Source organism: Mus caroli, chromosome 4 (genome assembly GCF_900094665.2).
Source record: "Mus caroli chromosome 4, CAROLI_EIJ_v1.1, whole genome shotgun sequence".
In the NCBI taxonomy this organism is placed as follows: Eukaryota; Metazoa; Chordata; class Mammalia; order Rodentia; family Muridae; genus Mus; species Mus caroli.
Genome location: NC_034573.1, coordinates 106097578 through 106112184, shown reverse-complemented (window position 1 = coordinate 106112184; position 14607 = coordinate 106097578). Strand labels below are relative to the sequence as shown.

General features: G+C 42.0%; 1 protein-coding gene across 3 annotated transcripts; it reads right to left on the bottom strand.

Annotated features, from left to right (window-relative positions):
- Positions 1-68: 68 nt before the first annotated feature.
- On the bottom strand, positions 69-14257 carry LOC110292084 (cytochrome P450 4A10). 3 transcript variants are annotated; one of them, XM_021159204.2, is made up of 12 exons: positions 14027-14257; positions 12785-12926; positions 12228-12272; positions 11523-11650; positions 8338-8462; positions 7659-7813; positions 7132-7238; positions 6853-7043; positions 6623-6756; positions 3554-3618; positions 3335-3411; positions 69-330 (listed from the first exon to the last, which is right to left on the bottom strand). In XM_021159204.2, the coding sequence occupies exons 1-12, from the start codon at positions 14213-14215 to the stop codon at positions 162-164; spliced, it is 1527 nt and encodes a 508-aa protein (XP_021014863.1). In that variant the 5' UTR covers positions 14216-14257; the 3' UTR covers positions 69-161. The 3 variants fall into 3 exon arrangements, with proteins under 3 accessions (XP_021014863.1, XP_021014862.1, XP_029332102.1); XM_021159203.2 differs by having other exon boundaries at positions 70-330; positions 12785-12929; XM_029476242.1 differs by lacking the exons at positions 69-330; positions 3335-3411; positions 3554-3618 and adding an exon at positions 3625-4886 and having other exon boundaries at positions 12785-12929.
- Between the last annotated feature and the right edge of the window lie 350 nt (positions 14258-14607).

Below are 14607 nucleotides of genomic sequence, written 5' to 3'. Positions count from 1 at the left end.
AGAGAGAGAGAGAGAGAGAGAGAGAGAGAGAGAGAGAGAGAGAGAGAGAGAGAGCACAGGAGGCAGGGAACAAATAGGTGTGAAGAAAGATGAGCAGAGAGAGTGAGAGATCAAGATGTCAGGCAGCATGTTTATAGAGTCTGTCCTTGTTCTTACCAGAATCAGTGGAGCTTCTTGAGATGTAGGTAGATCCCATTTTTGGACTTTAGCACAATTCGTGCTAAGGGCTCGGGAACCCTGGTAGGATCTGGCAGTAGCTCGAAGCGGAGCAGTGTCAGGGCCACAATCACCTTCAGCTCACTCATAGCAAATTGTTTCCCAATGCAGTTCCTGGGTCAGAAAGGTACAATACAACTCATTAGCCTCTCACCTCTTTTAAGGGCTGACCCTTGAAACAGCCCAGAACAACATTCAGGGCCTACAGTCTAACAGCTGTAACTACAGGTCATACATACTTTCACCCTAGGTCTTGGCTCTCCTGAATTTTTGACATAGCCTCAACATTTTTCAAGGCCACTTTGACCCTACTTCTTTTAGTGGTATGAAATCTGTTAGGCTAGTATTTTAAGGACTATAGGTCAAACTTATAGATAATTTAATATGTTAATCATTGCTTAGCTTACTCCATTCAGTGAGATCTCTCACGTAGCTTCCACAGAGTGGAATCAGATTATCAGTAGAAAAGTTCCTACAGGAAGACTGTGTTGAGGATCTTCAAGTGGCTACCCCATCTGCCTCCTACTTAGGGTATCCCACCCCTTTAATCCATCAGCATCTATAGCCTTCTAATTCTGCTTCAGAAATGTTCACCATTCCTTCTTCAGTTTTATTTCCTGGACTTATTTGCTCTCCCTGATACTCCTTCCATGCTGACCTTCTATACCTCCACCATGTAAGGCTGTGTTCAGTGCCTAGTTGCCTCTTCAGGTTACATATCCCCAGTGTAGTGAGTCACAGATAAGGTCATTCCCATTGATTCTTAGGCTCTTCCCATTATCCCAGTTCTCTGTGTCATCCTGGAGATGCTCCTACCTCCCCACCCAAGTCAGTTGCAAATATCCATTCATTTTCATGTTCAACTAGCCATCTTTCCTGATGGCTAGTCCTTCCCCACACCTGATCATGAACCTCTTTTCCCTTCCCCATACTCCCACCCAGTTCCCTCCCTCCATTTGCTTCTTATGACTATTTTATTCCCTCTTCTAAGTAAAATTTGAGCTCTGTTATTTGGGCCTTCCTTCTTGTTGAGCTTCCCTGTTGCCTCTATGTGAGATGTGTTCTTCTAGCTGGGCTGATTTGTCTGGCTTGAATGAGAGAGGAAGTGCCTAGTTTCAGAGAGATTTGAAGTGCTAGAGTTGAGGGGGGATACTCAGGGGGACCCCTACCTACACAGAGGTGAGGGGAAGGGGCAAGGGGGAAAGGGGAAGATTATACGAGGGGTCACTGGAAGGGAGTCAGTGAGTGGGATATAAAGTGAATAAGTAAAAAGAAAATTAAACAATCCAAAGCAAAACAACAAATGCCTAACTGCAGCTATATCCTCTTCTGGCTGCTGCTCTCATCTCTTTCCTGCCTATCCCACTTCCTACTTAAGATCAAGCTGTTGAGGTGTTTGAACATGTCTCTCCCACCTCCACTCCCCCACCCCACCCCTAGGCTTCATATTTCCAAAGCTCAGGTCAATGGGCAGCTGGCTCTTATTTTTTTGATGATTGTTCCTGTTCTTCTAAGTACCTATGGTACCATCTGTGCCATATACAAGGGCATGCCACAATCAGGGCATGGGATGATGGCAGGAACATGGAATGTTCTGCAAACTGCTAAGTGGGCAAGTGAAAGAATGGAGGGTGAATATATTTTAATTACAGATATATTTGTCTTTGTAGATGACAGTTTTGAACTCTTAGAGGCAGGAAGGGATAGTATCACTATTCCTATGTTTTTATGTAGCAAAGCACCCGACACATAGGAGTGGTTTAAACTTTATTTTACATTTAAAATAATTATTTTCCTTGGTTCTTAATATTTAATTTATTTAAATTTAAGGAATGAAAAAAATAGAGTGAAATACAATAAAAATTTGAAAACTTCTGAGCAAAGCAAGCTGGGGGAGCCTGTGACTGAATTCCAGTAGTTGGGAAGTAGAGGGAGAGAGACCATGAGCTCCAGACAAGCCTGAGACTCTGTCTTAGAAAGCACCAGCAGCAGCATGGTTCATTCCAACTTAATCTGAGTTGGCCAATACAATCTTGGCTTCTAGTGGCAGAGACATGGCTTGCAGTGAGTGGCGAGCAGATCATTCAATCCTGAAGTACATCAAGTGTGTGTGCATAGCCCGTGCATGAAAGAACAATTTACTTATAGCCTGTTCTGTGAAAGCTGATTTGCCACTTTATGAATCCATGAGACCCTTCTTCTGTACCACATTTGAAAGTTTACAGTGAGTCGGGTCCCAAGGGACAATTTACCTAGAAGCCATCAGAAAGTCTTTGTCCAATTCAGTAGCTATTTCAAGAGTGTGTTTTATTTCACTCACTAGAAACCTCAAAAAATTCTATGTTATATGTAAAACAGAGGATTTACTTAAAAGCAGACTACTCTCCTCCTTTTTAATGCCTTTTGTCTGAAGTTAGACTACATATCCTCTAAGTGTAAATTTGAAGACTATACATTTTCTGCCAAGTTTTGGCCTATGTGCAACAGCAAGAGAGATGTGAGCATTAACTTTGATTCAAGAACTGTGTTGGGAAAGAGTGCAAAGGTGGGATCAGCATATCCTGGTATGAACCTTACTTCAAATGACCCACTGTAACACTTCACGTATCTCATTGGACAGTTGCTTGCATGTCATTGGCAGGCAGACATGCAAGCAAATGAATTACTTGCACAATGATTCCAGAATAAATAATTACCCAGGAATGGTGATGGCCCAGGTCTAGGTGTGGAAAAGACAAGCTTTTTAAGAGCCCTAAAATTTGACAAGCTGGACACCTAAAGTTAAAATCACTTAAAAAACAAACAAACAAACAAAGAAACAAACAAACAATCAATCAATGTAAAGTACTGCCTTTAAGGTGGGGATAATATCAGAACACATGCAAGTGTGTGGCATCCACTGACATAAGTTTGTTTGACCAATGGATTAATGTCTTCATAGTGTGTCCTGAAGTGCTACCCTCCTTTAGTGCACAGACACATCCTCAAGAAGCTCCTCCCTCTTCCATAGCCACCAATCAGGATATACTTGGAGATGTCATATATGCAGGAGACCAAAAACAAGGTATACTGCAAATATTCTCCACAGTATATTCCATCAGCATACACAGGATCTCACCTGGCTCCTCCTGAGAAGGGCAGGAATGAGTGGCTGTGTCGGGGAGAGTCTGGTGCAAACCTGGAAGGATCAAACACCTGCAGGGAGACAGCTCCTCAGTCAGAACAGGTAGAGGTCAATTGCAACCCACAAGGGGACAATATGCCCAGAGGTGGGAACAATAGGAGGTATTTATTGGTCTTGAGACCAACTTCTCTGCCCTCCTTGGGGGTCTCCTACCTCTGGGTTTGGCCACACCTTCGGGTTGTGGTGGAGACCATAAATGGAGAGTGTGACCTGCACACCTGTAGGGGCAGATACGAATATGAGAGAAGATGGGTTACACCCAGGGGTAATTCCTTGGTTCCTGAGATAGCAAGGGATGATATGCCTGCACAAGATACTTGGGTGCTATAGAACATCACTTTCTGCACATGTGCATGAGTTGGTAAAGAAATTGAGGCACAAGTGAGTAATATAAAAAATTGGAGTGTAAGAGAGAGAGGCAAGAAAGATGAAACTGAGTTTTGGGAATAAATGACATTAGAACCTAAATTTGATGAAGAATTTCCACTAAAGATATATATTAAATACTGACCTTGAGTTGATTTAGTCTGGTTTTTCATGTAAGTTACTAAAGTTTCAGGGAGGGGTTACATATCACCAAAGCAGGATATGGCAGTCCTAGGGTTTTGACATGATGAGCTGAGACAAGGGTTACTTTCCTGACATTGCAGGAGTCTTGTATATTCTGATCAGTTTATCTTTGCTGTCAACCCTAGTGCTTCTCAGAGACAGGATCACATATGACTCACATGGGATTCATTGATCTCTTTCACTTACTTTGTCTCATAAAAGAAACACATCTTCCTAGACCCTATCTGATTCTTTATCTTGTACACCCTAGTGAATAGTAGAGATAAAGTAAAAATAACATATTCAAAGGTTTCTTTGATAAGAATTTACACACACACACACACACACACACACACACACACACACACACACACAACTTTGTAAAGAAAAGAAGCTTATTTATCTCACAGATTTGGAGTTGAAAGTTCAAACAGTTCCCTCTCCTTGGTTGCATATTATCGTGGTGAGGACAGGTATATATCTCTTCAAGGTCTCTTTCTCTTTCTAAAGCCATTATATAGAACATGTGGGACAAACCCTAATCTAATCTATCCACTACCTAGTGGATCTACCTCTAAACATAGTCAAGCTAAGTTTATCCATCTCAAGTTGAGATAAGTAGGTCAGTCATAGAGCACATGCTTAGCAAACAAGAATCTTTCTGTAAAATTTACAGCACCACCAAGATCAACATAAATTAACAAAAGCTTTCACCCTCCCCACTCCATTAATGTGTGACTCTGGAACTTAAATAGCTGTATGTGTTTGGCAGGGAACAAATACTACACCACTGCAAAAGGTCAGCAGAAAACAGCTGTGGGGTTCCACTTCTATCATATGCTAGAGACAAAGAAGTCAGTCATCAGGGAGTGAGGAAACTCCTTCATTCTTTCCTTCACAGACATCCAGATAGACAAATTGAAGATTCCAAGGAGTTCTGCAAGAAAAAAACTCAGTCTATTTTGTTTAAATTCGTCTTATTTGCTCTTTTTATTTGAAAAAGTCCCTCCTGCTCTTTGTGTGTGTGTGTGTTTGTGTGTGTGTTCTATGCATGTATAATGTAAAACTATTAGTGAAATAAGCTTTTACAAAAACATGTATTCACTATTTGGGTAAAGAATTAGGGTTGCTAGTTGGGCATCAGGTCATTTTCTGTGTTTGGTGACATCAAACCATCAGGTTATGGAGAGTAACCAATAATTTGAATTCGGCAAGAGTCTAGAGTCACATTGTATTTACTCGTCTCTATATAAATAGTAGTTCTTTATAAAAAAGTCTACATATTATATCAAATGTTGAGGATGATAAAAATATGTGACTATTGGGGATTGAGAGAAAGACCTAAGCTCGATATGCAGAACCCATATAAAAAAGCTGTTTTTGCATGAATGTCAAGAAGTAGGAAGACCAAAGTGTGGATACTTTGTTCCTTCTTAGAATGGGGAACAAAATACCCATGGAAGGAGTTACAGAGACAAAGTTCAGAGCAGATCCTGAAGGATCAATCATCCAGGGACTTCCCCACTTGGGGTTCCACCACATAAACAACTACCAAATCCAATCCCTAGGCAGATGCCAACAAGAGCCTGCTGAGAGGAATCTGATATAGCTGTCTCCTGCGAGGCTCTGCCAGTGCCAGGCAAATACAGAAATGGATGCTCACAGTCATCCATTGGATGGAGAGCAAATTCCCCAATAAAGGAGCCAGAGAAATACCTAGGGAGCTGAAAGGGACTGAAGCCCCATAGGAGGAACATCAATATGAACTAACCAGTACCCCAGAGCTCCTTGGAACTATACCACCAATCAAAGAAAACACATGGTGCAACTTGTATCTCTAGCTATATATGTAGCAGATGGTGGCCTAGTCAGTCATCAATAAAAGGAGAGGCTCTAGGTCCTATGAAGGCTCTATGCCCCAGTATAGAGGAATGTCAGTACCAGGAATGGGAGTGGGTGGGTTCGGGAGCAGCGGGATGGGGAAAGGGAGAGGGGATTTTTGGAGTGTAAACTAGGAAATGGAATAACATTTGAAATGTAAATAAAGAAAATATCTAATTAAAAAAATGCTTTGTGTGGTGGCACATGCTCATTATCCCCATGATGGTGATGTGGGGATAGGCAGGTTCCTTCAACTCACTGGCCAACCTATCCTAATAGGTGACTTGCAGGCCTGTGCAAGATTCCTGGACAGTGCTTGTGGAATGAAAACTAACGTTGAACCTCTGGTTCCCAAATGTATGTACAAACATATGCCTGTGTTTTCAGCCCCAACATGAAAACCCACATGTGACAGTGAGGACATCTGAAGAATAAGTGTAGCCTTGAATTATATGGTGTTGGCATCTGGAATTGAGTCTCGAGTATAAAAATTGAAGAATGTCACTGTTCCCAAATTAGAAAGGATGCACCATGGTGAGACCATAGATTCAAATGAAGAATGAATATTTGCGGATACAAGAAGAGATGCTTGCAATGTTATTCATGCAAAGCAGCCGAAAGGGAGATCATTTAACTGTACAGTAGGTAATTTAAGGATATTATTGTACTTTATAAGTAAGAAGCATTTATTTACTGAAAAGGAAGCAGGCACTCAGAGATTCAGAACTGGTGAAGGACATAGACTACTGACCATCCATTATTTCTGGAATGAAGGGCTTGGGAAATTCATACCTTTGGGTAAAGAGCGTCCATCAGGGAAGGTGACAGATGTACTGAGTTCTCTGACAATGCCTGGGACAGGTGGGTAGAGCCTTAGGGCCTCCTTGATGCACATTGTGGTATAAGGAATCTGGTCTAGGTGATCCCTGAAATAAAGTCCATCCTTAAGGTCAGGTAGACTGGAGACCAGGGGCTTCTTCCTACCCAAAGAATAAGGGCATTTCTACTTCTTGAACTCTTACCAGGTGATAGAGGATCCATCCCCCAGAAGGCTCTGAACTTCCTCTCTGCATCTCTGTTGGTGCTCAGGGTGTGTGGCCAGAGCATAGAAGATCCAGGAGACTCCACTGGCTGTGGTGTCATGGCCCTCAAACATGAATGTGTCCACCTCAGCACGGAGGTCCTTGTCAGACATGCTGTCCCCATTCTCCATCTCAGGGAAGCAACAGGCATTGTCAGAGCTATGCTTGTTTCTTGTGTGTTCCCAGGAAGACTCTCAGGATTTTGCTGAATATACTCACTCTGGCAAATAAGAGGATATCCAGAAAATCCAAACGTCTCTTCTTCTTGATATTTTCTAGCTCTCCCTCATTTTGCAGCTGATCCTTTCTCAGCTTGATCACTCCATCTATTCCAGAACATCAATTATCACACAGACTGAGAGCTATAGTAGTCCCATGTAGCTTCATGTGTCTCCTTGCCTGAAGCTATGTGCTCTATATAGGTCAGCGAAAAAGGAGTGGGCAGTATTAGAGGACTGATGACATTGATGTAGGTCAGACCTTTTTTAGCACCATGGGCAATGGCAGCTCTGCTTTACTTGCTGGGTAAAGTCTCACTACACATTATCAATATGATGACACTCATGGAGTACCTAGAATTCTGATGTTCCAACTCCCAACACTGTCAGTGCAAAAGTATCAAGCATATATGTGATCCAGGTCCTAAAGGGGAGTGCACTGAAGGGTCTGGATGTGCCTCAGAAATCATCAATAATCCCTTTGAGCTGATCCTAGGAAATGAGGGAGACAGAATGTGCAAACAGAACCTGTGTGATCATGGGCAAGTTGACAAGCTTGTTTGGCCAAGTGGCCATTGGAAGAAAGTCTGTAGATGGTATCATTCTGATGAAAGATATTCCTCACACGGGAGTGAAATAGGTTATGCAAGTCCCCAATGGCCTGGAGGTAAGTCTTGTAATTTCTGAAAAAGAAGATAAAGAACAGATTTGACTGTAGAGAGATTTAACTTGCAGATAGAATGGACTCTGGGAGATTTCTATATGGTAGGAACAGACAACATTGAGGAACACACTGTGTCTTATAACCCTTGTAATTTTTTCTTTTTTTTTAGGGTGCAATTTTTTTAATTAGGTATTTTCCTCATTTACATTTCCAATGCTATCCCAAAAGTCCCTCATACCCTCCCCCCACTCCCCTACCCACCCACTCCCACTTTTTGTCCCTGGCCTTCCCCTGTACTGGGGCATATAAAGTTTGCGGCCCTTGTAATTTTCAAGTCAGTAAAAGGTGGCATGAGTGTCTAGGCATTCTCCCCAGCTAGGGATCAGTGGTCTATGTTTGAGTTAAGATTGGATTTTGTTAGAGATTGAATGGAGCCTGGGGTAATACTCTTTATTGAGTATCCTAGATGTCCCACATGCATCACAGAGAAGTCCATATCAGTTGGTAAGACAAAGGCCCTGAAGTTCAAGGCTTGTCACTCACCCATCCACCTGAACACTGCCCTTGTGGCTGAAGGCACACTTCATGACAGTGTCTAGGGTCATTAAGGAGATGTGTTGAAAAATCTCTATTGAGGATTCCTGACTTGCCAGCCGTTCCCATTTGTCCTGCAGTGGGAGAGAAACATTGACTTAATTTCTCCAGAAGACATGTGTTCAATTGACTGAATTCTTTCCCTATATTTTAAGATGTTGTGTTCTAAGTCCTTCAACTTAGATAACAGATATTTTACAGATTGCAAAACAAATCTCTGTGAAAGGACACTTATATTTTTGTAAATTTCTTCAAAATTAAATATAGAAACTCATAAGAAAGGAAGCAAGTTTTACATGTTTACAATTTAAGATGTCTTATCTGATAAACAAAGATGTTTTTAGGGAACAAAAAAGCTGATACATCAGTGTATGGAAAGCAGAACTCAGCCTGAGATAATGGTAGGACTTCTATGTATAGAACATAAAAATCCCAAGGAGCCAGGATAGCATTTCCAGTTACTATGTATTCTTCAAAAGCTTGCTGATAACAATTGACTAATTGTGGTTGTTTGAATGAAAATAGCCTCCATAGGACCAAAGGGAGTGGCACTATTAGGAGGTGTGGACTTGTTGGAGTAGTTGTGGTCTTGTTGGAGGAGGTGGTCTCTGAGGGGCAGGCTTTGTGTTCTCAGATGCTCAAGTTATGCCCAGTGTTTCACTCTTTTCCTGCTGCTTTTGGATCTGATGTAGAACTCTCAGCTACCACTCTGGCATCATGTATGCCTGTGTGCCACCATGCTTCCCATGATGACAATGGACTAAAACTCTAGACTGTAAGCTGACCCCAATTAAATGTTTTCTGGTATCTCTTCACAGCAATGTGACCCCAATTAAGACAGAAGTTGGTACCAGGAGTAGGGTATTGCTATGATAGACCTGACCATGCTTTGTTTGGAGTAATATTTTCTTTGGAAATTTGAAAGCAGTTGAATGCTTTAAGTGGGGTTTAATGTGTCATATTCTAGTAGAAGGACAGTGGTGCTGAGAAATATTTGAATTGTGGGGTCCTGGCTCAAGAGGTTTCAGAGGAGAAGAATTTTAGTATAGGGACTTGGGACTGTTATTGTGATATTTTGACAAAGAATGTGGCTGCTTTTTTCCCTTTGTTCAAAAAGTCTGCCTAAGGCTAAAGTGAAGAGTTTTGGATTAATCGCATTGGTAATTGGTAAAGGATATCTTAAAATAGCTTAGTATGAATTCTGTCATATGGTTATTAGTATTCACCCTTATGTAGATCTATAATGAAAAGGAGCAAACTGAGCAAGAAAAAAAAATACAAAATGTATACTTTGAGGAGAAAGGAGGCACCAGAAAGTTGAAATGTAGCTAAAGCCTGTGTTGAAGGGGATAAACAGATTAAAGAAAGCTTGATGCTAAGTGGAAAAAGAAGTGGCGACCTCACACCCGAACCTCACCCAGATAAACTTTCATTTTGTAAAAAGACATTAAAGAAAGGTGAAAAGAATTAAAGAAAAGCCTAGGGCCAGGTCTGGAGGTGCATACCTTTGATCCAAGAATTCAGAATGCAGAGGTTGATGAATGTCTAAGTTTGAGACCAGCCTGGTATACAGATTGAGTTTTAGGACAGCCAAGCTTAGGCAGTAAAGGAAACCATCAAAACCAGCTGGTGAAAATGTAATTGAATGAGGGGCCCATGACCAGGCCTATCAAGCATTAGAACTTAGCAGTATGGCCACATGGTTCTGTCTTTAGAGTCAAGGAAAGAAGAAAGTGTTTATGGAATTTCCCTCTATAACTAACGAAAGCTGCTGAGGCCCGGCATATGTTGTGTGTGTCCTTATATAGAGAACTAAAGAGGCTATTGTGTGAATCTGTGAAGGTGAAGCCTCAACTGCCTTAGAACCCCAAGATTGTGGAGATGTTAGAGCTGTGGGCTATCTGCTGAGCAGGGCTGCTAACAGGGAGTTGAACAAGCCAACAACACTGAATGAAGTTGGAGATTTCAAGATCACTTTGACATAAGATATTCAAATGCAGATATTGGATTTTAACAACTTGTTTTCAGTCTTCCTCTGGTTCAGTATTTCTTTACCATGTTCCCTTTTCTCTTGTTTGAAATTGTAAAGTATATCCTATACATGTCAGGAGTATGTGATATGCCTTTTCATTTTGATTTTACAGGCGATTAAAGTTAGACTGCATGAGTCTCTTAGACTTTGGACTTTGGAACAGTGCTATGATAGACTATGGGGAATTTTGAAATTGGACTGAATATATTCCTGCATTAGGATATGACTACAAGCCTATGGGGCGGGGTGGGGGGATTCAGGGAGTGGAATATGGTTGGTAGTTTGAATGAAAATGGTCCCCTATGTTCCATTAGGAGGTGTGGCCTTGTTAAAGTATGTGTGGCTTTGTTGGAGGAAGTGGTCATTGGAGGTAGGCTTTGAGAACTCAGATGCTCAAGGCACACCTAATGTCTCACGCTCTTTCTGCTGCCTTTGGATCAGGATGTAGAATTCTCAGCTACCTCTCCAGCATATCATGTATGCCTATGTTCTACCTTGCTTTCTACTGTGATGGTAATGGACTAACTTTTTGAACTGCAAGCTAGCTTCAATTAACTAAAACAATCTTAATCCAGAGTGCTGTTAAAAGTTTTGGTATGGTAGGTTTGGTTATGACAATGTGGATCTGGAGTCTCCCTGATGAGTCACTCAAGTATGTGCAGAAAGAAGCACTGAGACCCAAGGGAAACCACAACTAAGTATTATCCTGAGAAGTCTCTGAAGTTCAAGATTTGAAGAGGCAGAAGAGCACCCTGATGCTCTTTGCCTTGGGCAATGAGCAAGTATGACCATATCCTACTACCTGGAAATTTTCTTTTCCAACTATATTTGAATAACCTGTATTCACAGTAGAATATATATACATATATGAAGCTTGTTGATGTATACACTGAGTAGGTGAAGAGAGAGATTGAGAGAGAAAGAGAGAGGAGAATTTAAGCAGTAAGAAGAAAAGAAAGAAGGAGGAGGAGTAGGAGGATTAGGAGGAGAAGCAGCAGCAGCTCTGGCAGCTGTGGGAGTAGTAGTAGCAGAAGAAGCAGCTGATGTAGAAAGGACAGCAGAGCTGAGGGGAGTAGAGGAGAATTAAGTGAAATGAACTCACTAGCATCAATCGAATGGAGTCAGCCATGTTTTTCACATAGGGTTTCAGAATGTCATAGTGGAAGGCTGGGGTTAGCATCCTCCGGTGCTGGAACCATGGCTGTCCATTCAACAAGAGTAAACCATACCCTGGGCCAGAGAGAGGTGTGTGTATATGTGGGATCAAGCCAGAGAGACCAGTCGGGCAGTGGTGGCACATGCCTTTATCCCAGCACTTGGGAGGCAGAGGCACATGGATTTCTGAGTTCAGGGCGATCCTGGTCGACAGAGTGAGTTCTAGGATACCCAGCGCTCTACAGAGAAACCCTTCTTGAAAAACCAAAAAAACCTAAAAAAACCATAAAACCAAAAACCATAAAACCAAAAAACAAATCAGAGAGACAATTAGATAATTTGGGTCAAGGAGCTACGTAGTGGAACTGGTAGAGACAACTCTGAAGAACAGTACAGCCCAGAACGTGAATTTCCCAGCTAGTGTCACATGCTATGATTATGACAGCTGTGGCATAAAAATTGCCAAAGAGGAAGGTTGATCAAACTGATGTTCATATAGGACTGTTTAGAGAAGTGAAGGGTCAGAAGTAGATCTTTGGGGGTAGACCATGACAGTGGTAGTCTGTCACATTTCATTCTCTGTGAACCAGAGACACAACACTTGAAAAATCTAATTAGGAGTAGACCACATTCCAAATTTCGACATACATACCAATCCAAGGAGCTAGCAATCTGTAGATACCATTAGCCTTTGGATCTGAAAGGGAAACAATGATTTAACAAGAAAAGGGATAAATAAGGCAGCCCCAAGGTAACTGTGGTTGAAGCCATGGGTTTCTATGATACCCATAGAAACTGTCCGTTGGTAAACTGTCTAATGTCACTGTCCATTTTCTCATAACACCCTCAAGCTCTGTCCTACAGTCAGGCTTAGGAAGGGAGGATTTGTGTGTGTGTGTGTGTGTGTGTGTGTGTGTCTGTATGTGTGTGGTGGCTTAGTTATCCTATGAGTCCTGGCAGGAAACAATTAGAGATTTCAAACCTGGAACAATTAGCAATACTTACCATCTTACTTTGATTAAATAACAAAGAAAGATAAAGACATTAGGCTAAGGGATTTGGTTTTCAGTACTGTGTGTTGTTGGCCACATGCTAGGTTGTAGCCTGAGAGAATGGTAGAGTGTGTAGGGTCATACTCTACCAGAATTTGACAGGGCAAGTAACAAAGAGGAAAGTGCTTATCTCTTCACAACAGCATGTCATGCTCACCTGATCGCCCCAGAATCACTTTCATGTAGTCAGGGTCATAGACAGTTAAGTAGGCGTTGCTCCCCCAGAACCAGCAAGGAAAGGCACTTGGGAAGTTCTCTATGCATGACACAATTTCCTGTAGTTCTTGTTCGCCTTTGAACTGCTGATGAAGGAATGGTAAGGTAGTAGAACTCTTGTTTAGTTTTTGGACTGGAGACAAGTGTAGAGCAAGAACAGGAACATAGCTCTGTTTTTTTCTGAAGTTGCCAGGAAGGTGGGGCAGTTCGATGAAGTATGTGTGCTATCACTCATAGCTTTGCTATATGTGTACGGGTCCTGAGCTGGATTTGAGAGTCCTATTGGATGGACCTGTGTTCCTCAGATGAATCACAGTGTCAGATCCTCAGATCGGCACAGAACACCTATGTCTTTCTATTGCACAATCCTTTGTTGTGCACCTTTCCATGTATCCTCCTATTTGGCTCTGTACTTTATTTTCTGGGGTGATAGTGCAATGGGTCAGTACTGTCCCTTCCCAGTTGCCTTTTTGGGTAATTTCATACACCTGCGCCAGGCTCTTGAGATGAACCCTGTGTGCAAGAAAGTGATGCTGTGCTTAAATCCAAGTAGCTTATATTGCAGGGTGTGTGGAAAGAGGAAGAGGAGCTAAATGGCCCTGTGGAAATACTAACATTTGTGTTTTCATATGAGGGTCCTACCCACCCTTTCCTTTTAATGTGCCATGATTGTGGGATTTCAATTTGTAATTCACCTATCCTGAAAATTCTAGTCTGGGTAGGCTCTCAATCCTCCCAGCAGTGTGAATACTTCCTGTGCCTGATAATTTCTAAGATGTCCACCATTGTTACACCGAGAATTCCTGTAGGCAAGGTTTCCATCTCTCTGATGTCTGCTTTCCCAGGCAAGCCCAGAGCTTGGGAGAGAATAGCCATAAGTAACTTGTCAAGGAACTACATAAAAGTTGTTTGAGAACAGTAGAGATATTAAAGATACTCAGCCAGAAGAGGAGGAGACTAGGTAGGACCAACCAAAGCTTTCAAAGTGCAAGACTATCAGTATAGAGTTGAGCAACAGCCAGATAGTAACACTATTGTTAGGATGACATGCCTCAGCCTGAGCTGGGCATCTTATGAGACACTTGGATTCTTTATATATCAGGCTTTTCCCTGTGAATTTGATGGCTGGTCTGAGATACCCAAGTTCCCTGCTCTCCCACCCATCCTTCCCTTTCCTTCATACCTTATGCCCAAAGAACCAGTGAAAAGGAGGTGATGGGAACTGCTGGAAAGCCTTGAGTAGCCATTTCCTGTGCAGGTAGAACTGGACAGCTTTCACCAGCAGCAGGAGCAGACCAATCACAGAGGCCACTTGGAGGAATCCAGAGAGGCTGCCTGCAAATCGGGTCGGGCTTAGAGCAGAGACACTCATAGTTCAGCCACTCCTCTGTTGCTGTCCTCACTCTCACTAATCCTTTCTACCTCCTGCTTAAATCCTGTAAGGATTGCCCGCCTACCTGTGGGAGGGAGATGGGTGAGGCTGATCAATCTTGATCTCAAAGTTCAGTTGGTTAAATATAAATAACAGGAATCATTAACCTTGGGAATCAGAGACAACATTTATTTTTTCCAGCTGCCAGTGCCTTCCTGTGCCCACTTTCCTCTCCTTGTGCCAGTCAAGAACATTGACTTGTTTCCCTTTTATTTTCCTTTTCATTTTATTTGCTGTCTACACTTATGGATGCAGTGTGATATTTCAACACCTGGGTACTGCATGCATAAATAAAGCCGAACAATTATAATTTCCTTAAATATTCATCCACT